General features: G+C 37.9%; 3 protein-coding genes and 1 pseudogene across 4 annotated transcripts in view; all 4 read right to left on the bottom strand.

The window, feature by feature from the left end:
- Nucleotides 1-27,987, bottom strand: part of LOC144651426 (uncharacterized) — an 81,383-nt gene that overhangs the window by 35,494 nt on the left and 17,902 nt on the right. The window contains exons 4-11 of the mRNA XM_078511359.1: nucleotides 27,138-27,302; nucleotides 26,663-26,776; nucleotides 26,305-26,430; nucleotides 26,020-26,116; nucleotides 25,148-25,366; nucleotides 24,306-24,682; nucleotides 23,922-24,089; nucleotides 23,229-23,339 (exon numbers count right to left, since the gene is read on the bottom strand). Coding sequence (XP_078367485.1) covers nucleotides 23,229-23,339; nucleotides 23,922-24,089; nucleotides 24,306-24,682; nucleotides 25,148-25,366; nucleotides 26,020-26,116; nucleotides 26,305-26,430; nucleotides 26,663-26,776; nucleotides 27,138-27,302 — 1,377 coding nt within the window. The remainder of the gene's footprint in view (nucleotides 1-23,228; nucleotides 23,340-23,921; nucleotides 24,090-24,305; nucleotides 24,683-25,147; nucleotides 25,367-26,019; nucleotides 26,117-26,304; nucleotides 26,431-26,662; nucleotides 26,777-27,137; nucleotides 27,303-27,987) is intronic.
- On the bottom strand, nucleotides 565-10,002 carry LOC144651405 (uncharacterized). Its single transcript, XM_078511335.1, has 9 exons — nucleotides 9,361-10,002; nucleotides 6,795-6,943; nucleotides 5,816-6,067; nucleotides 5,102-5,266; nucleotides 4,018-4,131; nucleotides 2,353-2,478; nucleotides 2,073-2,169; nucleotides 1,452-1,670; nucleotides 565-983 (listed from the first exon to the last, which is right to left on the bottom strand). The coding sequence occupies exons 1-9, from the start codon at nucleotides 9,443-9,445 to the stop codon at nucleotides 565-567; spliced, it is 1,626 nt and encodes a 541-aa protein (XP_078367461.1). The 5' UTR covers nucleotides 9,446-10,002.
- On the bottom strand, nucleotides 14,942-16,095 carry LOC144651543 (contactin-associated protein 1-like). Its single transcript, XM_078511506.1, has one exon. It carries the CDS (start codon nucleotides 16,054-16,056, stop codon nucleotides 15,409-15,411), a length of 648 nt encoding a protein of 215 aa, XP_078367632.1. The 5' UTR covers nucleotides 16,057-16,095; the 3' UTR covers nucleotides 14,942-15,408.
- On the bottom strand, nucleotides 19,190-21,579 carry LOC144651538 (contactin-associated protein 1-like; annotated as a pseudogene). Its single transcript, XR_013570330.1, has 2 exons — nucleotides 21,461-21,579; nucleotides 19,190-20,307 (listed from the first exon to the last, which is right to left on the bottom strand). The product of XR_013570330.1 is annotated as a contactin-associated protein 1-like (transcript).

Below are 27,987 nucleotides of genomic sequence, written 5' to 3'. Positions count from 1 at the left end.
TACTAAACTGGTTCCTAATAATAAAACATTGCGCCTAATAATACTAAACTGGTGCCTAATAATAAAACATTGCGCCTAATAATAATAAACTGGTGCCTAATAATAAAACATTGCGCCTAATAATACTAAACTGGTGCCTAATAATAAAACATTGTGCCTAATAATAATAAACTGGTGCCTAATAATAAAACATTGTGCCTAATAATAATAAACTGGTGCCTAATAATAAAACATTGTGCCTAATAATAATAAACTGGTGCCTAATAATAAAACATTGTGCCTAATAATAATAAACTGGTGCCTAATAATAAAACATTGTGCCTAATAATAATAAACTGGTGCCTAATAATAACACACTAATGCCTAACAATAATAAACAATAATTTTGGCGGTAATGGCACCCCATAGCCTATCTAGTAAAATGAAACAATGAGAAGTGTTTTATTTCTTTTTTAAAAAAAATGGCGACCAAATTTTTGGAATTGGCTACCATTTTGGTATATTTAGGAGCCAAGTGGCTACTGGGAAAAAAAGTTAATTTTACGCCCTGTCTATGTTGAAGTTTTACATACATCTCTTAAAAAGAGCATAAAAAAACAATCCTACCTTAGGAAAAGTCACATCTGCGCAATTTGTTCCAGACCACCATTTCTTGATCTTGATGTCTCCCGTCATTCCTTCGGGCGGTGCTCCCTGATACGACAGCCAACCAACAGTCGCAAATGGATTAAAGTTCTTACTCTTTCTGCCAGATTGCATTGCGCAAACTGTGAAGTTCTTCGTATTGATATTTTCAGTCCAGGAAGTTATGGCGTCGTGCACAGTTTCAGAATCGTTCAGATTCATGTGATTGACTGTTATCTGTACATGAACTTGCTTGTCTGGATAAAACCGGTATGGCGGGAAAGCGACCGTCTGGCAGCTTGAATCAGACCACTTTGGAACACGAAGAAGTTCCACTCGACCACGCTCAAGTGGAAACCCTGTTAAAGAAATTAAAATTGACTCATTTTAATAAAGTGCTTTTGTTTCCAAACTTTATTCAAGTAACTAACATTTTAAAGATTAAGAGATTAAGTGCACTTTTTACCCAGAATCGTTTAGTTTTCAATTTAATTTCAAATTGAATATTATGTAAATTAGTGAACAAGCGATGAATAAGTTAGAGATGACAAAATCTGCACTGTGTTTTTGAGCAAGGATACACATTATAATTCCTCCCTCCTCTCAGAAAAATGAACGGGTATTCTTGAGCGGTTTATTAAAGAGTAGAGGGCAACATGCCATGGGCTGATATACTTTCCAAGGAGATAACGAAAGTACTTCTAGGAGTTTAACAGAGCAAAAACCGCAGTTACCCGTATTCATCGATAAGCCATTTGGCTTTTGCAAATCATTAGGTTGAGCAAAGAATCTTTTATTTCTACCATTCAACAGACACCCTGACTTACCCTCACAGCTTCCTGGGTGATACACGAGATTATTCTCAAGTCCTCTACAGTAATTCAACTCGTGCCAGCACTTGTTGTCGTATGTTGTACCATTCGCGGTGCATACTGGGTCCTGATAGGAAGGACAGTCTTCATAACACACACAGCGAGCTTCATGGGCGCTGTAAGTTTTACAAACACCAAATGAAGGACAATGTACGCCCAGGCATGGATTGAGATCTGTAAAACAAAAGAGTATAAGAGTAAGTCTTACAGGCCCCAAATGATGGACTATGCACTTCAAGGCATGAATTGAGATATGTAAAACAAAAGAGTATTGGTGAAAAACCAAGTTGTACTTTTACTACTTTCCAGATTAGCTGCATTACAATTAGTTTTATAGCTAAACTTAGTACCAATAATATACAGGTTATAACTCTCGTGATCAAGTTTGAACAATCTATTTTTAGCATTGCAGGATAGTTGCGCAACTGAACATCAGTGTAAATAATTTATTGTTTATTTGTAGAACACTGCAACTTGCTTACAAGGTAATCAATTAATGAATAGAGGAATGAACATTTAAATAAGTCAGCCTTAGTTTTAGCCAAGTTTTAGATTATAAACAGCATAGTAACTAACCTCCAATTACAACATAACTAACAGACAAAGGGTCGTGTTGGGCTCCCGTTCCACTCAGGTCTTTTACGCACATCCGCATGGATGTGAGTCCAACTTCCTAAAATGGAAATAAAATGTTAACTGGAGTATTGCGAGTTTTTATCATTGTTTTTATGTGGGTCCAGTTGTAATACATTTCTAACAGGCTCAAAAGTGTCTCTTGGGTGTTAACGCGTAGTTGTTCAAAACATTAATGAGGGCCAAACTGCCATAAATTCATGCAAAAAAAGCTATGTCCTACCTCAACCCATGCCGTGATAATGTTGTGTTCTGGTAAAATGCAGTTTTTAACTTTCCGATCGTAATAGTGATTGACAGACACAAGGACAACTGGCGATGTATAGAATGTTGTGTTGAACTGCACTTCCTGTGAACAGAAATAGACAAAAAAAAGGCGTCATTTGATGCAAAGAAACGGTACATAGTGCACTGAAGTCGCAGTATTTTCCTCTATGGTGAAACTTTACACTCAAAAAATATCACACGACAATCTTGAAACCATCACATTTATGAAATCATTGGTTGAAGACATTAACTTGTTCGTTGGATCTTATACTAATTGGCAAAAGCTCATAATTTGAGACTTATACAAATCAAAGGCACTTCGAGCAACCTCATGGTAATTCGATGAATGTAGTGCCGACCTCCGCATTTTTTGCTAAATAAGTGACCAATAAAGTAAAGCAATCTCACTTTGCTTTATTTTTCCACGTGAGTTGCGTCATTGATGACTCGTGCTCTCGGGCGTCGTAGCGCTATGAGAATATGTTTACTTTTCTGTCACACGTATAGCGTTATTTTTTGAGAAGCGGATAAAATTTGAGAGAAAAGATACGCCCGAGCACTTCGTGTATATGCTCGACTCAAAAAGATGAAAAACGGATGACGTGACACGAGGTGACGTGACGCGAAACAAAAACGTGCCGTTGATGTGGTGTTAACTAAAACACGTCACATGGCGAATGTAATATTTTTTTCATATAACAATTTAAGCGTAACTATATGTAGTTCATAGCTGCTTTCAGTAAGGTCACAACCTCACTTAATTTGCCTTTGAATGTTTTCTTGCGTGAATGGGTCATTGGTAGTTTTTTTTCTTCAAATAAGCGTTCAATAATGTAACACAATCTCACTTTATTTCCCTGTGAATGTTTTATTTTTCCATGGGAATTGCGTCATGATGGTTCGTGCTCTCAGGCTTCCTAGCGCGAATTCTATTCCATCACAAAAATATTTAAGTGTAACCTTTGATCCTTTTTAGCATTAAGTAAATTTGTTTTGTGAATATGTTTACTTTTCTGCCAGCACGTATAGCGTTATTTTACGAGCGAATAAAATTTGAGAGAAAGATGAGCGTTTCTGCACGACTCAAAAAGATGAAGAACGGATGACGTGACACGAAGATGATGTGACGCGAAACAAAAACGTACATGAATGTTGTGTTTACTAAAACGCGTCTTTGAATGTTTTCTTACGTGAATGGGACATTGATAGGCTATGCTCTGAGGCTTCGTAGAGCGAATTCTATTCTCTTTTGTCACCAGAGGATAAGTGTAACTGATCCTCTTTCGATTTGTTTTGTGAAAATTCAATTTAGTTCCCTGAATGAGAGAGACCCTGGGTACGAGGTTGGAGAATAATTTGTTTTGACATGCGCTGAATAACGTTTTAAAGAACCTTTCTGTCAGCACGTTCACCGTTAAATGCATGAATTAATTGCGGTTTAATATCAGAATCGCGCGATCGAGTGAGTGAGGGAAACACGTGACTTCGCGAATGATCCCTACAACCTCATTACCATGAGGTAAAAATTAAACAAAACGTGTAAGGTGTTTATTATTTTTGTTTACTGAGATAGGCCTATACACGATGAAGTGATTGACACCTGCTTATCAAATACACTCACTTGACAGAAGCCATAGTTGTCTTCTGCAGTTGGAGTTCCTGTGTTAGGGAAGAACGATTCTCCTGCCAGCGTAAAATTTAAATCAGAGCCGTTGCCATAGAAAGCAAACCAATCCTGTGAGGAAATAAAGAAAAAATGATAGAAAAAATATTTAATATCTCTTATTTCAGCTTATTCCAAATGAGTACCATCAGTGTGGAACAAAGTACAACCAGCCCTGGCGATAAACTACCGAATTCTAGGAAGTTGTAAAAATTGAAACTAAGGTTCTTATTAAATATCCACTGTTCCACCCAAAACATTTGCTAAACAGGCATCGTGTAGCATTGTAAGCTGCAGCAACAAGAGTCATTTTATGGTGGAGTGGTGTGTTAACTTCCGTTATTATCAATACATGCGGCCAAATTGAAAACCGCCCTATTGAAAACACGCGCTTTGCGGGCCGCAAATGACTCCTAGTGCATTAATGCATTAACGGCCCTGCAGCTGATTGGTTCTCAGTTCATCATCCGATTAATTATAACTTTAACCAATCAGCGTCGCTGACGCGGGAAAACCATTCAGGTGCGTACGCAAGAGTCTCGAACAGTTTTTTGCGAAGCGAATTGTGTTCGGTAGGAAAAATCAATGTCTACTTGATGTAAATGGGACAAAATACAGCAAAAAAAAATCGGATTTAGAAGTAAATGCACAAGGCAAAGAGACAAAAAGAGCAACTCCTTGTTGTCTTGCGAGAAACGAAACATTGTTCACTTGAATTGTGTATCTCCGGTCGAGCTAATTTAGCTAAAGAAGTTGCAGGAATTTTACGCCGAAGTTCAATAGGAAAATGTAAGTTTGTAAAGTATTATTATCCATGAATCAACGCATTGCACATTATTTTCAGAGGCACTGCAACTAGCTCTTTTAGACTACAGTGTCTTTTGTGGCCCTTGCGCTTCGCGATCGGGCCACAAATGACACTACGCGGGCGCAAATGAACAATATTCCCTCAAAAAGTCATTTTACTCCCTTTTCCCATTCTTACATTTATTTAAAGTTAAATCTATGCAACTCACAAAAACGTCCAAATAATTTTACTCACCACAATTGTATCCTGGTGTTTACCGTCGAACTGTAGAAACTCGCGAATGCAAACTTCGAAGGATCCGGGCTTCACATTCTCCAGCCAGATATACATGGCGTCATTAGGCTTTGTACTGCGAGTGTACTTAGCTGAGACAAACACAGAAGGCTTTCCACCAAAACTCTGTATAAATTCAACAGAACTGTGTTAGAATTGATAATAATGAGAGTCAAAGATTTCAAATGATGCAGTTCTATTATAAGCAGTGAAGGAAGAAAATAGGGGCTGAAAAATTACCCGTGCATTATTTTTTAGCACGTTCAAAATGGTAACGATCGATCGAATGAAAGCCCTAAACAGTCCCTTTTCAATTGAATGACGAGATTTCGCTTGCACCTCCTCCCCACTTCATCCCCTATTTCCTTTCAATTACATCTATAATCTGTCATTTTTGTAGGATTGTCTAATAGAACTGATGCTAGAAAAACTCGAAAGGAAAGAATAAAAAATAATTCGAAAGCGTTATTTAAAATTGTTGCAATCGTTAAAAGGAGCATTTGTGTGCATTTACATGCATTTACTTTCCACCTTACTCCAATAAATAGTTGCTGAATTTCTTTTTAAATATTTAGCTATCAAAACAAACAAACGAAACTGCAATTTACTGTTCTATTAATAAGCCATACTGATTTATAAACAGTTTTCTCCCTTGTAACGATATTGTTTTCTAACCTGTGATAACGTTACTTTCTTGCATTTGCTTTCTGTTGTCCATATTCCATTAAAAGTAACACTACCATGTGTCATTTGTGGTTGATCTTGGAAAGCCAGCCAGTTGATGATTCCAGTTCCATTTGATCCAATGCCTGACTCACGTGCACACACCTCAAATCCACGTGTACTGACGGATTGAACCCACACAGCAGAAGGAGAGTGAACACGTGAAAACTCTTCACCATGGCTCAATGACACGTGCACTTGAACCTAAAGGACGTAAAATAAAACTTGCATTAGCAACACACATTATATTGAGAAAAATCTCGGATTCATCTTTCATCTAAGATTAAAACCCGAAAATCACATGGCTGACAACTGAAAGTTTTAAACTTGTATTTTCAATAACGTCTTTCACGAAATGATATCTAAACAAGCAACTAATTTTGCCTAAAAAGCAGCTTTCAAAACATTTTCAAGTCTTGATGTGAACTGGGTATATATCTAGTTAGCAATTGTATTTTTCCTGAACACAAGGACAAAAAAAAAAAACAATTCTTGTCTTAAGTTTAGCTACCACCTCATTTAGCACACTCCTGATTATTTCGAGTTAAAACTATACCCAATTCTATGAAAACATTTTTTTTTTTTTTTTTCGATTTGCTTGATCTGGTTTAGTGCATAATGCAGCCAGCATTGTCTGGAGCTGAAGTAGACAATTTTCAATTTCCCGTAAACCTGCTGAGCCCTGCATATATTAAGACGCAGTACGGACCACTATTTGGAAGCTTAAGATATCCAGGATGTTGAGGTTTCCTTCGCTGGACTCATGATCATATATTGCGGCATAGCGGAAGACATATTGTCTTTTAGAAACTGGCGATTTCATAAAAACAGCATCAAATTGAACCAATCAAACTTCCCTATAAATACTTTTTTTATGCCCACTGTTTCATTATCGAATTGATTTTCAATTGTTCTGCACTAACACACTAACCTTTCCTGATCCACTGAACACATGAGGAAATGCAACGTTTGTGCAAATAGGCAGTCGACAATTTATAGGAGGTGAACATCCACTGCTGCAGGTCCAGTCTTTAAACGTCCTTGACATATTGAGCTTGCCACTTTGCTGCAGAGAAATCCCTGTACAGACAGAACGACAAACGTCTTTTAGCTGAAATATTTACTGAGAAACGCACATCAACGTAATTTGCTGTATAACGTAATAAAATTTGAGTATACACTACAACATATTGATAGAATAATAAAGAATGTATGCGAGTGAAACACTTTTTATAAAAAGTGCTTTCTTGGTTAGTTTCAACTTTGTTCCCAGACAAATGTTTAACCACTTCTTCAGCTAACAAGAAAGCCTAAGGCTTTTAGACGGACCCAGAAGCGTTTGAATTTCCATTTGTAGTTCTCCATTAAGATAGATAAAAGAAGTGCGTTATGTTGAAGCGTGACATCCGATATACGATACTCGGCTGTCAGCATTAAAGGTCAAAGGCAATTCGATCGCTTTTGAAGACTTTGAAGGAAGGGATGTCAGAGTTGTTTTCTTTCTACTACTAAAACTCATTAAATATAACGTGTCTCTTTCATTTTTATCTCGTTCTGGTCATTTCTTACTGCCCAGCAGTTCTATTTAACTCTGTGGTCTAGGAGAGGATTCCTTGTTGAGTTAAATACATGGAAAACGCGTATGTAACGCACGACATTTTAATCCCTCCAGTGGGAAGCAAGATTATGAACCGGCGGGCACCAGACCACACTCGCGATCGTTTAATCCGTTTCTGTGACTTCCATACATTGTGTTTAATCAAACTGCCACAAATAGCTAGCCGCAATGAGAAAGCAACTTGAAAAAATTCCAATTATTGCATTTGCTACTGACTAAGGCTTTACCATTTATATTCAGTTATCGATCGAGGCAGATTCGTACCTGAGCAAGCAACAGCTTAATTTCCAATTAAATATCTCACAGCCATTTGCAGTGATACAAATAAGTTTCACATTGTCACGAACTGATATGTTTTAGATCTGTTGTGTTTGGAGAGATCAAAAGCATGCACAGTTTTAATTTTCAGCTGAAATTCATTAACGAGATTATTCCGCTTGACGAATTAAAAAGAAAAGCTGTTGAAATTAGAATGATACCAAAGAAAAACAATGCAGAATTAAACTGTTTTTGAGTGGGCTTAGTGATATATTAGCCTCTATAATATTTATAAGTAGCGGATAAAAGGATTCCACATTGAAAAAAAAATTACTTATCCAACCAAATCCTTCAAGGACTTTAAGCCACAGACAAAGGTTTTCTATTTTTGTATTGGCATGATGCGTTCTTGCACGTCCTTACAGATTTCACATGACACTCGCACACACACGAGAAGCACTTCGACTCGTTTCTCTGGCTGTGACGTTTGACTCAAAACTAATGCAGTTACCTCCAAAACCCTCATTACAAATAGGAAGAACGTACAGCTTTCTGCGAAAAGACTTCCGTTAACGTTATCTCCAGCCCCACCCACGACCTCGTCATGCAATTTCTTCCATAAAGAATTATGTGATGAACTATTTCTTGAACGTTTCCTTTAAAAATCGTAGACGGTAAATTTTCAATCAACATAGCCAAAAATTACAATTGCAAATTCAGTCGTTTTCAGAGGCGTAAAAATAGTAATCAGTAACGCAGCTGAAACAAAGTAATAAGATGCGCAGCATGTGACCTTTACTGCATCAGAAACTTTAGTAGTTATCGTCTTCGGAAAAGGAAATTTGTACTGAGCGAGAAAGTGAAGTAAATGGGTCGTGTCTTCTTTTAAACAGTGCTTTGAGATCATTAACAAGATCCTTTCAACAATATCTTTCTAAATTAAATCTCTCAGCTCCTTTACACAAGACTGGTATGTGTCGTCATTGACAAGAAAAAATACCTCAGCTCTAGATCTTTTGCAGAAAATTACCCACATAATGTAATTTTAGTTTCAAAACTGTTCTTTGCTTCATGCGAAAAAACAAGCAACCGTTTTCCTTTCTAAGTCTTAAGGGGGCGTGTCGACTTCAGTCTGTTGCAAATATAAACGTTCGATAAAAAATTGTACTCACTGTCGTTGTGTCGACAAAATATTATATGCATTTGATTTTCTGAAACATCGCAATTTAAAAATACTTGATAAGTGACATTAGTTTTGGGTGTGGGAAACATTCTCGGCTTCCAACGAGTCGAAGAAAAAGACCTCTGCCCGTGCAGAAATACTCATCACCTCTTTAACAGCATAGATATTTGCCTGCCTACGTACAAACATCTCCTATTTCATTTTCTTAACGTTTTTGTTATCTCAAAAAGTGTTCAGTGAAAAGCGTGCAAACGTAAGCAAGCATATGATCAGTATAGAGTTAAAAATTTTGAGGCACAGCCCCAAATGAAACCGCGAAACTTCTTGATGGTTTCAAAGAAACAGAGAGATTATTTTAAAGGAAGGTTGCATAGTGTTGCTTTGAAGTTCATGTAAAGTACTTTTTTCCAGATAATGGTTCACTGATCGTATACTTACCATTTACAGTAAAAGTGAGACTTCCCAGGATGGCCAAAACCAGCAGAAATACAGGCGAAGGTTTAAGATACATTCCCAAGCGCATCTTGACGAGTCAGGAGGTGCACTGTTCTCTGGGCCTGTCAGAGAACTATTTTATAGCAACTCTTTAAACTGGTATCATACGTAAGAAGAAATATTACGTTTCCACAAGAATGCATTGTTTTCAATTGAATTTCCACGGGTCAGGTTAAAATCACACTGAAGATATCAGGTATAAAATAATTCCTTTAAATGTATCACGAATTGATTAAGAATAAGCAGGAATCATTCAAAAATTGTGAAGTTACTGCACTTCATGCTCAGACATCACAATTAGGTACCTGTGGTATATAAAATAAATCGTGGGTGTCCTGTGTGCTGAAAGCACAAGTCTGCCACAGTTCACTCACTATGAAAGCGATGCGATTGACAATGGCTAAATTTAAATTCGCAGATTGCAAAAGTGATTTTTCAATTTACGACAGGAGGATTAATTTTTATCCCAAAAGACTACAAGAATATTCTGTTTTGTTTTCCAATTAAATAAAGGGGAGAGCGGTACGCGTCCGGCTGGATTCCTTTTTGTTTTTAAACATATTAGGCTTAAAATGAAATGTCTGATTATCTTTCAGTGCTTGAAAGTCAAAAGGCTACCTTAAAGTGGTTTATAAGGGTTTGTAATTCAGTCAAGTTTTATTACGAAATGAGTAAGAATTATCACAGCCAATGGTACTTCAAAATACTTATGACTTTGGTTTTTAAGTCAAGAACACAAGCACCCTGCCCAGTGTGTTATTGCATCTTTTGCCTTTTTAAACATTTCACATACTCAATTCAATAAAGAGCATTACTAGCACGTAGCATTGCTGGAGCTAAAACATATGTTTTAAAGTAGATTTACAGGTCAGGTTATTTATATTCAATTTTAATTCCAACAGCAACACTCTTTCTTACGAAAGGAAGGAAGTACTTATATCAACACTAAAAATACAATAAACTTGCTAAGCAGAAATATAATGTTTCCTCAAGAAAGCATTGTTTTCAACTGGACTTTTGAAGGTCAGGTTAAAATCACACTGAAGATATCAAGTATAAAATAAGACCTTAAATTTTATCACGAACCGAGTAAAGAATAAGCAGGAACCATTCGAAAATTGTGCCGTCACTGTATCTCATGCTCAGACTTCAAAACTAGGTACCTGTGGTATTTAAAATCAAACGTGGGTGTCCTGTAAGCACAAGTATGCCCCAATTCACTCACTGATGTAATTGACAATGTATGCAATTGACAATGGCTAAATTTAAATTCGCAAATTGCAGAAGATATTTTTCAATTTACGACAGGAGGATTAATTTTTATCCCAAAAGACTACAAGAATATTCTGTTTTGTTTTACAATTAAATAAAGGGGACGAGGGTGGGAGGCGACCGGCTGGATTCAATTTTGTTTTTTAACATATTAGGCTTAAAATGAAATTTCTGATTATCTTTCAGTGCTTGAAAGTCAAAAGGCTACCTTAAAGTGGTTTATAAGGGTTTGTAATTCAGTCAAGTTTTATTACGAAATGAGTAAGAATTATCACAGCCAATGGTACTTCAAAATACTTATGACTTTGGTTTTTAAGTCAAGAGCACAAGCACCCTGCCCAGTGTGTTATTGCATCTTTTGCCTTTTTAAACATTTCACATACTCAATTCAATAAAGAGCATTACTAAGCACGTAGCATTGCTGGAGATAAAACATATGTTTTAAAGTAGATTTACAGGTCAGGTTATTTATATTCAATTTTAATTCCAACAGCAACACTCTTTCTTACGAAAGGAAGGAAGTACTTATATCAACACTAAAAATACAATAAACTTGCTAAGCAGAAATATAATGTTTCCTCAAGAAAGCATTGTTTTCAACTGGACTTTTGAAGGTCAGGTTAAAATCACCCTGAAGATATCAAGTATAAAATAAGACCTTAAATTTTATCACGAACCGAGTAAAGAATAAGCAGGAACCATTCGAAAATTGTGCCGTCACTGTATCTCATGCTCAGACTTCAAAACTAGGTACCTGTGGTATTTAAAATCAAACGTGGGTGTCCTGTAAGCACAAGTGTGCCCCAATTCACTCACTGATGTAATTGACAATGTATGCAATTGACAATGGCTAAATTTAAATTCGCAGATTGCAGAGGTGACTTTTAAATTTAAGACAGGAGGATTAATTTTTATCCCAAAAGATTACAAGAATATTCTGTTTTGTTTTCCAACTAAATAAAGGGGAGGGCGGTACGCGACCGGCTGGATTCTTTTTTGTTTTTAAACATATTAGGCTTAAAATGAAATGTCTGATTATCTTTCAGTGCTTGAAAGCCAAAAGGCTACCTTAAAGTGGTTTATAAGGGTTTGTAATTCCGTCAAGTTTTATTACGAAATGAGTAAGAATTATCACAGACAATGATAGTTCATAATACTTATGACTTTGATACAAGTACGTTTTTTTTTAAGTAAAAAACACAAGCACCGTGCCCAGTGTGTTATTGTATCTTTTGCCTTTTTAAACATTTCACATAATAGAATTCAATAAAGAATATTTCTAGCCCGTAACTTTGCTGGAGCTAAAAGATCGCTAGTGTTTTAAAGGAGATTAACAGGTCAGGTTATTTATACTCACTTTAATTTTAATTCCAACAGCAACAACTTTTCTCACGAAATGAGCAAAGGATTTACTTTATCACTTAAAATGCAACAAAAGTATGAAAATTCAATAAGATGCATATGGCTGAACCTAAGACTACTTAATGTAAAAGGTTATGCAAGATTTAACAATTATCACGAGCTGAAAGAGGGTCAAGCCTACCCAACTAAATGGCTCATACACTTACACAAGGCTGGGCAGGTTGCAATGTTTACTTACTCTATTATGTATGGCGGGCTGAATCGTGTTCTGGGTCCCGTTATCCATAGAGTGCTATTAAAAAATCCACAGAAGCCTTACACAACGTACACTCTAACGGCGTATGCTAAAAAATATATATGAAAGGCAAAACAGTAAAAGCTAGAAAAATAAATAAATAAATAAATAAATCGTCTTTATTTTACGAGGGTAGCACGTAGTAGTCTTTCGACTAACAAGCCTGTGGCCCTCGGATTCCCGATCGAATTATTTAGAAGTGTTGAATTTTTGGGGAGGGGAGGAAACCGGGGAACCCGGAGAAAAACCCTTGGAGCAAGGACTAGGACCAACAACAAACTCAACCCACATATATACGACGCCGGGTGCGGGAATCGAACCCGGGAAATAAAATTAAAGTGAGTATAAATAACCTGACCTGTTAATCTCCTTTAAAACACTAGCGATCTTTTAGCTCCAGCAAAGTTACGTGCTAGAAATATTCTTTATTGAATTCTATTATGGTGGGAGGCGAGCGCTCTCACCACTGCGCCATCCCTGCTCCCCTATAACTTAAAACCAGTAATCATCCCAAAGCCCCCACAAAAATAAAGACACATACAAATGAAGAAGATAAGCATATTTTTAATTCGTCCATATTTAGAGGTTTCAGAAACACCGTTTTCCCAAAGGAATCCTCATATTTCGTCGCACAGTACGGCTCTCATGTATCGAACTTCGAGTACCTGTGCTGCAACATCGAAACTGAACCGTCTTAAGATTATAAGTGAACAAGATACGTGTGTCAATTTTCCATTTTAGCTCTAAAATTCAGCCCGATTGCTAAATTTAAACCTGTTATTGGCGTTATTGCCAGCCATAGAAGTTAGAGGTTTTCGAAAAAAAATAGTCCATTTTGTTTAACTTGAATGCGCGCTGATTTTACCTTTAAGGTAATGAGAATTATTATGAAAATACTTATACAGCATACCTAACTCGCTTGTTTTAGTCTTTGATCATCCTCCGAGACCCAGGGACAGTTAGTGGGGCGAGGGAAACGCGAAAATGCGGGTAGCAAATAGCGCGAAACTGCGAGGGAAAAAATCAGCATATAAAATTTGTATTGACTGAAAGTGCCCCTGGGGAAAGAGTCTTACCAGACCAGTTCAAAAAGCTCTCTGAATACTGCCTCCTGATTGGGCAGAAAAATCTTTTGTATTTCCTTTGTATTATTCTGCCCAATCGGCGACCAGCCTGACTACAGTCCTTTTGGTGTGTTCTCCAGTTCGCTCGCCATATCTGTCTTGCTTGTTCGCCAAGAATTTGCTCGGGAAGGAAAAGTTTCGGCTAGTGCCTCCTCAACTTGGATGTGAAGTGTCGGGAAAATTTTGTCTTCGGGAAATATGACCGTCATTTGAGTGCTACAATTGGTGCTGCACGCATTACACGCGCGCGTAGCTAATCGGTCGATCGACGGAAAAATTTTACAAAATGTAAGGTCTTGAAAGTTTGTTTGGAAATAGTTTATCTTTAGATCTTTAGCTTAATGTAACTTAAAACACATTATTATTTTAATTTATTACTATGATATTCAAAGTTATCTTTCTTATTACTATCTTTTCTTTAATATAGATAAGGTATTACCCTTTTGTAACTTTATTGATTTATTTTTTCTTCTTCCTTTTCTTCTTACCTCCCGCCTCTAATAACTAGGCTAATTGCGGGAGGTGAAAAATATTGTAAATAATATGATTGTTTAGAAAAACTTTTTGTTGTTGTTGTTGTTGTAGTTTCGCTTCCAGCTGCGATCGATCTTCTATTATCTCACCTATAAAAAACGTGGGAATCGCTGCTGCACGCCTTGCACGCGTAGCTAGACGGCCGCTTGACACATCTGTCGGGCTTGTTCATAAAAAACTACTCTTGTTTGGAAAAGTTTCGCGATAAGCTGTCATTGATCTTCCCAGAAAATATCATTACAGCAGTGCAACTAGCATATCGCACACAAACTTTTAAAACTCGCAAACAGCATGCAAGTGTTACGATAGGGGCACTTTCAGTCAATACAACTTTTATATGCTGATTTTTTCCCTCGCCTTTTCGCGCTATTTTCTACCCGCATTTTCGCGTTTTCCTCGCCCCACTAACTGCCCCTGGGTCTCCGAGGATGGTCTTTGATCAACTAGTTACATAAGTATTGAATATGTTTACTTATTCTTCCTAGGAGCAGGGATGGCGCAGTGGTGAGAGTGCTCGCCTCCCACCATTGTGGCCTGGGTTCGATTCCGGCCCGGTGCCATAATTATGTGGGTTGAGTTTGTTGTTGGTTCTCGCCTTGCTCCGAGGGTTTTTCTCCGGGTTCTCCGGTATTCCAAATTCCAATTCGACCTGGACAGAGGACCCGCATGAAAACCAGCAAGCGCTGATGTGGCTTCCTCTCTAAATATAGCAATTTTATTTTTTTAAGCCTTGTGACGAAATCAATCAATCAATCAATCGGCCGTTATTATACTGGATGAACGTCGCAAGGCGGGAATCCATTATAGTTTAAACTAGCTCAATGGAGACTGGTTTATGCTGAAGCTGTTTACGAAGATGTCCATTATGGCATGTAAACCCTTGTTTATTTTAATAAATCTATTTGAAAAGAACATGCAAACGAGCCAACACTATCCTACACACACCCACTACCTTGCGTTTGCGTTCGCCTTATCCCACGCACTTTTTATCTTGCTCGCACTTTCGACGGTCTTAAGAGAAATTAGAAGGTCTGTGAACAGAATATTCTCGATCAAACAAACTGTCATCATTATCATTGTTGTTATCACTACAAATACGAAGCTCCCCTTGATTTTCAGTTAAAGGGTTTTAAATTAGTATTTGGAGAGAATACATAAAGATGTCAACGTTTACGCTATACCATAGCATTTCAGTTTTCCCAGTGTGTGATAACCTTGCTCGCCGCTATGGCCTGTATTGCTAAACCGCAGCTGTTTAACCGGAAGATGTTTCTTGTCAGTGAGGAGACCGCTGTCTTCACGCCATACATAATCATTCTTATCACAGTTACAACCTTGACTAGGGTTTGCACATGAGTTGGTCATCCCGCATGCGCACTTACCACTGCCAGGTGATGCTCCGCCTCAGTACGTCATTTTAGTAGAATCACGTGACACCCACCAGGCATTTCCGATAATCGATGAACCATAACACTCGTACTTGATAAACTGTTCGCAGTGAGAGGAGACTCTGGTGAGACTTGCCAGCTGAGACAGACTCGCTCCTGTGTAGTGGATGTCACGTGAGTAACTACCCGCAGCTTCATATCCCTGCACGTGCGTTCTGCTTTCACTGTCGTGACTTATCACTGTCACGCCAACTTCATTCTTGTCATTCATGTCGCAGTAAACTGTAAATGGTGCTAGGCCTCCAGCGCCGTCTGGATCAATGACGTAATTTCCGCTTACGCTGCTGACGTTTTTTCTTATCACAGAACAGGAAGTCATAATAAATGGAGAATTGATTTTGACTTTGGCTTCTATTGTTGACAGAGCATTAGTCGCTCTACAGGTGTAAGATCCTTCGTGAGATTTTTTGATGTTTGCAATAAGCAGTGTTCCATTCTGTAGAACATTGGATTCTACAGGAAGTAAAGACTTACCATCCTTTGTCCAAGCGATTGTAGTCCTCAGGTCACTTTCGGCCACACACGGCAGATGAACAGTTGAACCCATCACAGGAGTCACCTTTTGAGGAGGACGGACTTTGAAGCGCAGAGGAGAAAATATCATGACATGAGCAGTGTTTGTAGCTGATCCCAGAATGTTCTCTGCGTTACAGATGTATATTCCAGCGTCCTTTCTTGTCACACTTTTGATTGTCAGGGTTCCACTCATCACTTCAGTTCTGTTTTCAGGCAAACTACCAACTGACTTGGACCACGTGACACTGGGAAGCGGCTGACCAGTAGTAGTGCAGGCGATGGTGACGTTTTGTTTCTCTTCAGCCATCAATCGATTGGATGACAATAAAGTTGAGGAGCAACTGTCGAGAAAAAGAGAACTGTATTTCTTTGACCATGCATAACGTGACAAAAATACAAGATTTTATCATGCACATTGGATATTATAAAAACGAAATTAAAGTTATTTCGCATTTATATTTTATTAATCTATATATAGCCTGCCTATAGCCCATCTTCGGTAGATGCCTTCCGATGTATATTTCATGTGGCGAAACTTTATCGTACAAAACAATTACCGTGGGTTGACCTGCATTTTTTTTAGTGATCAACAGACCGGAAGCTAAGCGATGAATTCACCTTGGACCACGTGACTTTTGGACTTGGGTTGCCATCCACTGTATATTTCAAGATGACTTTCATTGACTGTCATTCCAGCAGGACGCTGCAGCAAAGATGGAGCCGAGAAGGACTGGCCCGGTTCACCTTTGACGCCTTTCATACCCGGCGGGCCTCTAGGTCCCACGGGAATAGGGGCCCCCGGTATCCCAACGTCCCCCTTTATGTCCTTCGTTCCTTGAGCTCCTACTGGCCCGTGTTTACCAGGAAGTCCGGTTGACCCGGGTCTCCCTGGGGGACCTGGTCTCCCTCGGGTTCTCGGTCTTCCTCGTCGTCCCGTGTTACCTTTTGGTCCTGCACGGCAAAGCGTGTGATCTTTAGCACAGACTTAGTTTTGCAGCAGACGGAGTTCTTGTTTGATCAATACTTGTACTTCGGAAGCTGTCAGGGTTGATTCCTGTTTTGAATCATCGGACGAAGAGCGTTTCTGTCTTGAGAATGTCTCCTGTCCATCTAAAAAATTTAAACCAGTTATTCATAGAAATTCAACGGATGCTATAATGCGGCTTTAGCAGTAGAGGAGACTTGCGCTTCCATTTGACCCCGGGCATCCGTAACATGCTGTCAGCCTCCTTATTTCGTTTTCATTCGTGTTGGTAAAAAATGTAACTAAAAATAAATGACTTGAGGGTTAAGAGAAGACAAAGACTGCAAAGACTGCAAAGAAGGCGCGCCACATGATAACATGGCGAATCTTAGCTTTGATCCCTTGCCAATGGCGGCCTGCAGCTTTAACTTGCTATCTGCCGTAATTTTGTTGTACTTTTCGAAGGATTTCTGTCTCCATGTTATCACAGAATGTTATTGAGTGTGATATCAGTCGATGATGTTCTTGTATTCTGAGTTCCACGTGAATTAGCGCGATACAACACAAAACAGACAACAGCAAGCCTGACGCGGAACACAAGCTGTTCAGTGTTTGTCTTCTGTTCGTCCGCTTCCCTTCTTTATCTTGTTTCATCGTTACACTGTCGTTACGGCTCCTATCAGAAACTTGTGATTCCAAACTGATACTAAGATTAAGCTGGATTAAGGAATTTTTTCTACACTGTGAGCAAGGAAGACAGACAGAAAGCTGTTTTGTCTGAGTTTTACCGACGAATATGTAACAAGAACCTTGACCTCAACCACGTTAACCCATGTGAATTAAAAATCTTGACTTGTTTGTGCTTGGTATGGTGATTGAGTATCACAGGAAGCATATTACGTACTTATCGCACTTGGGGTCAGATTTATTTACCACAGCAGGCATGCAAGAATATTTCTCTGGGCTGGTGAGGTGGTGTACATGTGCAGGGGAGGTGAGGGGGAAGATTTTATTGGGAATGAAAGTTATGTAAAAGATCATTGTATCAGCGTGAAGTAAATTAATAATTAAAGGAAGATTTTAACATCCTTTTGTAATTGAACAGTTCAGCCAGGGATTATTGCCGAATCCCAACCTTCTTCTGATTGAACCACTTAAATTTCCCCCCGAAGTTGGCATAAATGACCATGAAATTAAAGCAACATTTACATTTTCTTCCCTGGCCGGGACACCAACAGGAAAGTTTTCGTGGGCTCGGAAATGATTTTTACACACGCCACCAGAGGGGAATAACTGATTAGGGAAATTTTAAGAATCAGTGCTGGAATGTTCATAGTCCTTTATTATTATTGTTCATGATGCCTTGTATTCTCATTCGAATGTTTATAAACACGAGAAAACAATCCCGAGAGAGGGGAAGGGCAAGCATTATCAAAGCGATGGCGGGTTAGTGGTCAGCTTTTAGTTGAGGGTCTCAATGGGATTAACTATTTACCGTAAGACCGGCCAAAAACTTAGGTGCTAGGCGTAAAAATTTAAACATATTAACCCTTATCCGTACAAAATGTTATCTTTAAAAATGTCTAGCAACGAGAGACCGCGAAAGTGAGAGTCTTAAAATCTCTTGTGAAGATGTTTCTGTCTTGCCTTATATGTTTGTCGGTACTGAGAAAGGCCCAGTCTGGGCTGCGAAATATCCCAGAATGGTCCAAAGGCCTTAAAATTATATGTTTACAATGATAAACATTGATTTTCAACTCTGTTCAATTAATCAATGGAAATTAACTTTTTTCACGTATGTTAACCGTAAAGAAAACAAATGAACCCCCCAAATGGGCGGTTAACCAGTGACCAGTGACTTGAAGTTGATGGGCTTAAAAATTCTTCTCTTTATAAGTCTTTATATTTATTTTATCTTTTTTCAGAAATTCTGGGTGTGGGGGCTAAAGCTCCCCCACCCCCTCCCTCTTAGCCCCCCGACTTCGCCATCCCTGTGTAAACACGGATCAGACTCGCTTGACTTTTGTGTAATTACATTGTTTTAGAAACTCGTGATCCCCACTCAATGTCAAGTCTATATGACACTTGACAAAACTCTAAAATTTGGGTTTAAACTGCTGCAAGTCTTAACAAAAGTTATAACTAGTTTCAGTCATAAGTAAGATTACATATAAGCGATCACCGAAACTGTTTCAATGTTGTTAAGTGATTCTGTAACAGTAAACGGATGCACAATAAAGAAAATAAAACAAATTGATCAATGCGTCTCTCATTTTATTACTTCATTTTTGCCTGGTTACACTACAGTTGTTCACGAAGCTGTCACTCTTCACATTTGTCACTAGATGGCGCAGAGTTCCTACGTTTAACAATCTGAAGACAAAGTGAACAGTTTTTAAACAAATTAACCCTTAACTTCTTATCCTCACTTGCTTTTCTTATCGTTTTGCTACTACGAATTGGTTTCCCGAACTTTCATTTCTTGTAATACGTACATTCCTACATAGAAAGCTAACCTAGTGATTATTGCAAATAATGTGCTTGGCCATACATTTTCACACAACTGAACTAATTATTATAATAAAGCAAAGTCGGTTGTGTTTAATTTGTTTAGAGACATACATCAACATAACAGTGTTTACGCTATGCCATAGCACTTCAGTTTCCCCAGTGTGTGATAACCTTCCTCGCTACCGGTTGCATCTCCAAACCTCAGCTGTTTAACTGGAAGATGTGTCTTGTCAGTGAGGAGACCGCTGTCTTCACGCCATACATTGTCATTTGCATCACAGTTACAACCGGATAACTGGGGTCTGCACATGAGTTGGTCATCCCGCATGCGCACTTACCACTGCCAGGTGATGCTCCGCCCCAGTACGTCATCTTAGTAGAATCACGTGACACCCACCAGGCAAATACCCCGTACCCCAACATCACTGAATTATAACACTCGTACTTGATAAACTGTTCACAGTGTGAGGAGACCCTGGTGAGACTTGCCAGCTGGGAGAGACTCGCACCTGTGTAATGAATGTCACGTGAGTAACTACCCTTACTGCCAAACCCATGCACGTGCGTTCTGACCTCACTGTCATGGCTGACCACTGTAACACCAACGCCACTCTTGTCACTCATGTCACAGTAAACTGTAAATGGTGCCAGGCCTCCCGCGCCATCTGGATCAATGACGTAATTTCCGCTTACATCACCGCCGTTTGTTCTGATCGCAGAACAGGAAACAACACGTATCATAATAGCATTCAAAGCCATCTCCAATGTAACCTTGGTTACACTTGCACGAATATGAGCCACGTTCATTTGCACAGCTGGCATGCTGATGACACTCATTTGTCTGTCTTTCGCATTCATTTAGGTCTGTTGAGCAGACAAGATGAATTTAAACTAAGCTTAACAGTAAATATAATATCATCGAAGAGGCGTGTTTATATTTCATGGTGAACAAAATTGAGCTAAAAAACTGATGATAGTAACTTCAAATTGTTCTTGGACACTCCAACCTTCTGTCAAGTGAATTCTAAGATACAACTATTTCAATTAACGTTGGTAGATCAAAGCTACAGCTTAAACGACAAGCGAGACCGAAATGTTGTATTGGTACAAGAAAGCTATAGCTACTACACAGGATGACAACTACTGATATATTACAACCTGATGGTAAACATGATTTTCTACTGTTATTTTCATGTCGGAAGAATCTTTAAGACTCACAGACATATGCAATTGACAGAGAAAGTTATGCTGCAGAAAAAGGTCGCTAGAGAGGAGAAACAAATACATCACATGCAAAATACAAACTTGTATATTTTCAATATGCAAAGTTTAAGAGCACCCAGACCACCATTCGGTACTGTCTCGTAGACTTACACGCTTCATCCGACAACGTTAATTAAAATATTTGTGTGCAATAATTGGGCAATTGTAGGTAGTAATTATTTAAGTGTCAATAGTATTTAGCTTATAAAAACTAATTGCGAACACTATTTCTTTAAAAATATACCTTAGCTACATAAAGTCAAAAATATTTACACTTTAATTCTAGGAACAAACCTTACTACATAAATAAATAAATAAATAAATAAATAGATAAATAAATGAATAAATTAATGAGAATATAATAGGCTTTAAAATATAAGAAGTGTAAAATGTAAAATGTTATTAAAAAATTAAAACATTTATAGCGGCCTAGCAGCATATGCACATTTTCACCTCGATCCAAATACTGTTTTTGAAACTCTTGACATTTGGTTTCTCCCTATCTCCCTATGTCTTCGATGCTCTTCTGATCTATAACCTCTGCATGGCATATTTTGTTGCTTTTATATTGATTAAAAATGTTTCTACTACGGCTTTTAGCTTATTTTAGCCCTTAATATTAACAATAGAAAACAGCGTGATGGAGCATCTTTATGTCAAATAATCTGACATAATTACTGCAGCCCTCTTTTAACACATTGACTATCGTCTATAATTTCTGGTTCGGCCTTATAGACACTGGTTGACATCTTACCCTTCTTACAAGTATACTGATGACAATCGCTGCACTGCACGTCATTCCACTCGTAGCTGTGTTGCACACCAAGTGCGTGAACACAATCTTCTCCTCTGAAATTATTTGGCTGATTTTGAGCCCAAGCCGTAAAGTTTCCTTCTCCTCGATCCGCCCAAGTGAAGTTGCCTTCCACAAATCGATCATTCAACCCCAGCCAAGACTTTGCACCATTGTGTCGATGCTGCAAGTACACATTCTCTTCATTGTTGCTGACATCAACAAGGACGGAGTCTTCTTGTCGACATTTTTGTAATGCTGTCGTCCAGTTGACACATGTTTGACTTGTAAGGTAGCAGAAGCCATTAAAATAGTCCCATCCAGGATCACAGATATCTGCAAAATATTAAACACCTGTTTGCTGTAGGTGAAAAGAGGGTTATTTCTTAGTTAGCCAGTACAAAGTAAATAAAGTAGTATTGAGGCTCCCCAGGGGTTTCATGGAACAAAGGAAGATCATCGTAAAATAACTGAGAACAAGGAAACAAAACAAAACAAAGCAAAAAAACGCCAAAATACTTTTAGGGAACAAGGGAACAAAGAAGTGATTTTCCTGCGAACAAGGGAACAGGGACCCCCCTCCCCTCCCCTGTGTGGCCCTCAGTATTCACTAACCTGTAAGGACCACATAGCTAACTGACACAGGATCATATCTTGTCTCGTACAATTCTTTGACACAGGCTCTGAATCCAGAGGTGTTCATGTTCTGCAAATGCATAAAGTAAACAATAAGTGACTGCTACAACTTACAACACCAAAACCAAAATCACTCAATAGTTGACGATGGCTGCAAGGGCTGTTCCTTCTACTCATCTTAAATTTTTATTCAGTATCATATCATTTTTAGCGATTATAATTCGATTTTTACACTTTTAGACCAACTATTTTTTGAATTATTAGATTAGTATTAGATTTTCATATCACTATTGGTAATTTACACAGTTTTTAATATTATTAATTTTCATTTTTTGTATTTTTCAGTCATGTGTTCGCAAATTAATAAGGGAATCGTCCCTAGCTATGTGGGTTTGACACTCTAATAAAGTTTTTCATTTCATTCATTCATTCACTAACACTACCAGAACCACACCAACACCACTGTCATAATTTGCTGCTGCTACTACTGTTACTACTAAACTGCTACTGTCGATGTCCGCAGGGGGAGCTGGGATACTGATAGTTTATCGACGAGATTAAAAAATATTTCAAAATATTACTTTTGGATTTGAATGACTTTCTTAAAGTTTCTTTATCGACCGCATTATCCATAATTGTCAGTGTACATCTACAATGAAACAAAGCTTTACCTCAATCCATGCTGTGATACCGTTATGGACTGGTGCCGAGTTTCCACTTGCTGTTGTGCTGTGATTGGCTGATACAAGAACTGATGGGGTTGTGTTATAACTTCGTATAAACCGCACAAACTGTAACATAAACAAATAATTAAATCTCAATACATTGTTATTTTAGTGACTTTTATCTAAGCACATTTTATTTATCTGTAAAGAGGCTGAGTAAGTTCCTGCAAATGCGCGCCCTAATACGTTCAGTGCACTTAAGCATGCTATAAAGGGAATCATTTCTGAGAAGTTTATATTTTGTTTCCCAATAATAATACTTAGTCCAAGTTAACCAAAAGTAAACAAGTACAATGATAAAGTTTCTTTCTTTCTCTACCCTCCACTCAGCTTGTTGATTCTTTTCATGCACTTTTCTGTAAACTTACCTCGCAGTAAGCGTTGTTATTTTCATCTGTTGGTGGGTTGGTGTTTGGAAACTTAACAGAGCCATGTTCCGTGAAGAGTGGCTTATGTAGTTTAGAAAACGCCAACCAGTTCTGCAAAAAAACAGAAACAGAAGTCCATTGTAAAAGTTTCTATATTTCCTTTGATCATATATATAATTATCGTGCTGGCAACTCAAGTTGATCTAAACGTGATGCCTGGAGTTATTGACATGCAATCAGTTTTCAGATTAAGTTTGTCAACCCACTAAAAGCGTCGTGTTTTTATTCAATACCGTTAGATTAGCAACGATTAGATTAGCGCAAAGTTTCAGGGAGATTTTCTGTTTATATTTTTGCTTTTCTTCAGTTTTAAAGTTAACGTTGATTGATCTCAAACTTAAACACTTTAATATGAGATGAATTAAAACCTCGATTTGTTCTTAAATCCTAGATTAGGTATAGTCGGCTTTAGAACAATCAGGTCATGCATTGCAACATTATGAAGTTGAAGCGCTACAACCATTTACAAGAAAGAGTTGAACAACAACTAGCGAAAGAGAGAGGTCAAAATAAAAGTCGGTTATTGCATTTTTGCAATTTTGTAACGGGTTGTAGGTGGTTAAATGGTTAACTTTTCTCTTCACATATAACTTTACTAAACTATTGGTCGTGATATTTTTTAAAAGTACGTACCACACTAATATCTTCATGCTTTCCATCAAAGTTTTGCAATTCTCGGAGACAGACTTTAAATGAGTCCTTGGTTACATCCTCTGTCCAGATCAGCGCGGCATCATACTCCTTTCCGGTCCTTAGATGTTCTGATGTCACGAGTACTACAGGCTCCTCCTTAAACTTGTCCTGCATTAAGAAACAATAAGATAGATGAAATAAAAAATTAAATGTATTTTTGAAAACTTGCCTAGCGTTGCGTAACTTTAAATTTTAATGGTTTATGCTGTTCGTCAACCATAACTTTTAAACAATGCACAGTCACTTCAAAAATTGAAATTAAATGTATATGTTGAAATTTTACATAAACATCTTAGAAAAAGAGAATAAAAAAAACAATCCAACCTTGGGAAAAGTCACATCTGCGCAATTTGTTCCAGACCACCATTTCTTGATCTTGATGTTTCCCGTCATTCCTTCGGGCGGTGCTCCCTGATACGCCAGCCAACCAACAGTCGCAAATGGATTGAAGTTCTTTCTCTTTCTCCCAGATTGCATTGCGCAAACTGTGAAATTCTTTGTATTGATATTTTCAGTCCAGGAAGTTATGGCGTCGTGGACAGTTTCAGTATCGTTCAGATTCATGTGATTGACTGTTATCTGTACATGAACTTCCTTGTCTGGATAAAACCGGTATGGCGGGAAAGCGACCGTCTTGCAGCTTGAATCAGACCACTTTGGAACACGAAGAAGTTCCACACGACCACGCTCAATTGGAAAACCTGTTTAAGAAATTAAAAATGACTCATTTTAATCATTTGCTTTGGTTGTCAAAACTCGAGTTGCAAACATGTTAAAAGTATTTTAAAAGAGAAAGTTGACATTTTCTAAACCATATCTTTTTCAAATCATCTTCAAATGGAACATTGTGTAAATCAGTGAACAAGCGATGAATAAGTTACAGATGACAAAACCTGCATTGAGTTTTTGAGCAAGGATACGCGATACTCTCATAATTCCTCCCTTCGCTTAGAAAAATAAACGGGTATTCTCGAATTGTTAAAAGTGCAGAGGGCAACAGGCAGTGGGCTGACATCCTCCCCACGAGATAACAAAAGTACTCCCAGTCGATTTAAACAGCAAAAACCACAGTTTACCCGTTTGCATCCATAAGCCATTTAGCTTTTGCCATTCATGAGGTTGAGCAAAATGTTACTTTTTACCATTCAACAGACACCCTGACTTACCCTCGCAGCTTCCTGGGTGGTACACAAGATTATTCTCAAGTCCTCTACAGTAGTTCAACTCGTGCCAGCATTTGTTGCCGTATGTTGTACCATTCGCGGTGCACACTGGGTCCTGATAGGAAGGACAGTCTTCATAACACACACAGCGAGCTTCATGGGCGCTGTAAGTTTTACAAACGCCAAATGAAGGACAATGTACGACCAGACATGGATTGAGATCTGTAAAACAAAGGAGTATAAGAGTAAGTCTTATATTTGCCCCAGAAGATGGACAATGCACTTCACGAAATGGATCGATCGAGATCTGTTAAACAAAAGAGTTAAAAAAAGAAGTTGTACTTATACCGCTTTCAAGACTAGCTGCATTACAATTCCATTTTATAATTTAACTTAAACAGATAATATACTGGAGTGATCAAGTTTGAACGATCTATTTTTAGAACTGGAGGATAGGTGCACAACTGAACATCATTATAAATAATTCATTGTTAATTTGTAGATCGCTGCAACCGTTTTACAACCTGATCACTTGATTAATAGGTATGCCTTAGTTTTAGCCAAGTTTTAGATTATGTAATGTTTAATAAATGAGCAGCAGTGTTTCATCAAGTTAAAAACACGAGGCGCAGCCGAGTGTTTTAGACTTGATAAAACGCGAACTGCGAATTTATTGAACGGCTTAAAAATCTTCTGATGTAGATAAAATCATTCTTGCACTAATATTTAGATTTGGGGTTATTTTGGCCCAGAAAATTAGACATAAAGTTTAGCCGTGTCTTTATCAGATATAAAGACACTCATTAAACATTAATTTCTTTTGTATTTTCTTTATGAATTATTAATGAGTTTTTAAAAACAGCATAATAACTAACCTCCAATTACAATAAAACTAACAGACAAAGGATCGTGTTGGGCTCCCGTTCCACTCAGGTCTTTCACGCACATCCGCATGGATGTGAGTCCAACTTCCTAAAATGGAAATAACATGTTAACTGAAGTATTGTGAGTTTTTATCATTGTTTTTATTTGGCTTTCAGATGTAATGCATTAATCCTAACAGGTTCAAAAGTGTCTCTTGGGTGTTAACGCATATGTGTTTAAAACAGCAATGAGGGCCAAACTGCCATAAATACATGCAATAAAAAGCTATGTCCTACCTCAACCCAGGCCGTGATAATGTTGTGTTCTGGTAAAATGTGGTTTTTAACTTTCCGATCGTAATAGTGATTGACAGACACAACGACAACTGGCGATGTATAGAATGTTGTGTTGAACTGCACTTCCTGTGAACAGAAATAGACAAAAAAGCGTCATTCCAGTGCAACGAAACGGTATATAGTACACTCAAGTCGCAATATTTTCCTCTATGGTAAGATTTTACAAACAAATATCACACGACAGTCTTGGGATCATCACGCTTATGATTGTTGGATATTACAATTGGCAAAAGCTCAGTTATAATGCAAAAAATTCAAACAATGAAGTGATTGACACCTGCTTATCAAATACACTCACTTGACAAAAGCCATAGTTGTCTTCAGCAGTTGGATTTCCTGTGTTAGGGAAGAACGATTCTCCGGACAGCGTTAAATTCAAATCAGAGCCGTTGCCATGGAAAGCAAACCAATCCTATTGGGAAATAAAGAAAAAATAAAAAAATAAAAAAATATTCAATAATCTTTTTTTAGCTCATTCCAAATGAGAAACATTTATGAAGAACGAGGCACAACTGAGCCCTGGCGATAAACTAGCTGGTATAAATGAATTCTAGCAAATTGTAAAATTGAAACTAAGATTCGTTCTAAAAGATCCACTGTTCCACCCAAAACATTTGCTAAAAGGCATCGTATAGCATTTTAAGCTGCAGCAAAAAGAGTCATTTTATGGTGACGTGGAAAGTTAACTTCCATTTTAAGGTAGCTCACATTCTAACATTTATTTCAAGTTAAATCTATGTAACTCTCAAAAATGTCCAAATAATTTTACTCACCACAATTGCATCCTGGTGTTTCCCGTCGAACTGTAGAAACTCGCGGATGCAAACTTCGAAGGATCTGGGCTTCACATTCTCCAGCCAGATATACATGGCGTCATTAGGCTTTGTACTACGAGTGTACTTAGCTGAGACAAACACAGAAGGCTTTCCACCAAAGCTCTGTATGAATTCAACAGAATTATATGAGAATTAATAATAATGAGAGTCAAAGATTTCAACTGAGGTGGTTGAATCATTATCAGTGAAGGAAGAAAATTTGGGCCTGCGAAATTACCCGTGCATTATTTATTTTTAGCACGTCGGACAGCAATAACAGAAAAAAGAAACAGTAAAAATCGAATAAAAGCATTAACAGTCCCTTTACAATTGTATACCCGGGGTCACAGGGACCGCGGAGAAGGAGGGGCTAGGGGGGCTTTAGCCCCCAACCCCCCATCAGTTTGTAAAGAACGAACGTAACAGCAGTTACTATTACCAAAATAGACTCGCCTTCAACTTAAATACATTAAAATAAACAATGCAAGGTTTTCAGCTATTATCGAAAAAAGTTAGTCTACTACATGATCATGCCCTTTATTTAAAATTGGCTTTTTTAAGGTCGAGTGGACTTCTCAGTTTCGATCCAAACAAATGGGTTAAGTTTATGAGAAAGTACGGTTTGTTTCCGAGTTCATGCTGAAGGTAATTCCTTTTTTAACAATGAAAGTCAAATTGTCTTTTACGTATTCATTCGTTCTGGTCACATCTTAGTTGCCGGTACTTCAACATGGTAAGAAAGGTTCGTGTCTTGATGTTAGGTTTTAAGGGTCATTGAGTACAGTTTTTTTCGAAAGTTTTGTGGAGC

Source organism: Oculina patagonica, chromosome 4 (assembly GCF_052425735.1).
Source record: "Oculina patagonica isolate OP01 chromosome 4, crgOcupat, whole genome shotgun sequence".
Classification (NCBI taxonomy): domain Eukaryota; kingdom Metazoa; phylum Cnidaria; class Anthozoa; order Scleractinia; family Oculinidae; genus Oculina; species Oculina patagonica.
Note: the sequence above shows the minus strand (reverse complement) of the source record. Positions and strands in the feature narration are given on the sequence as shown.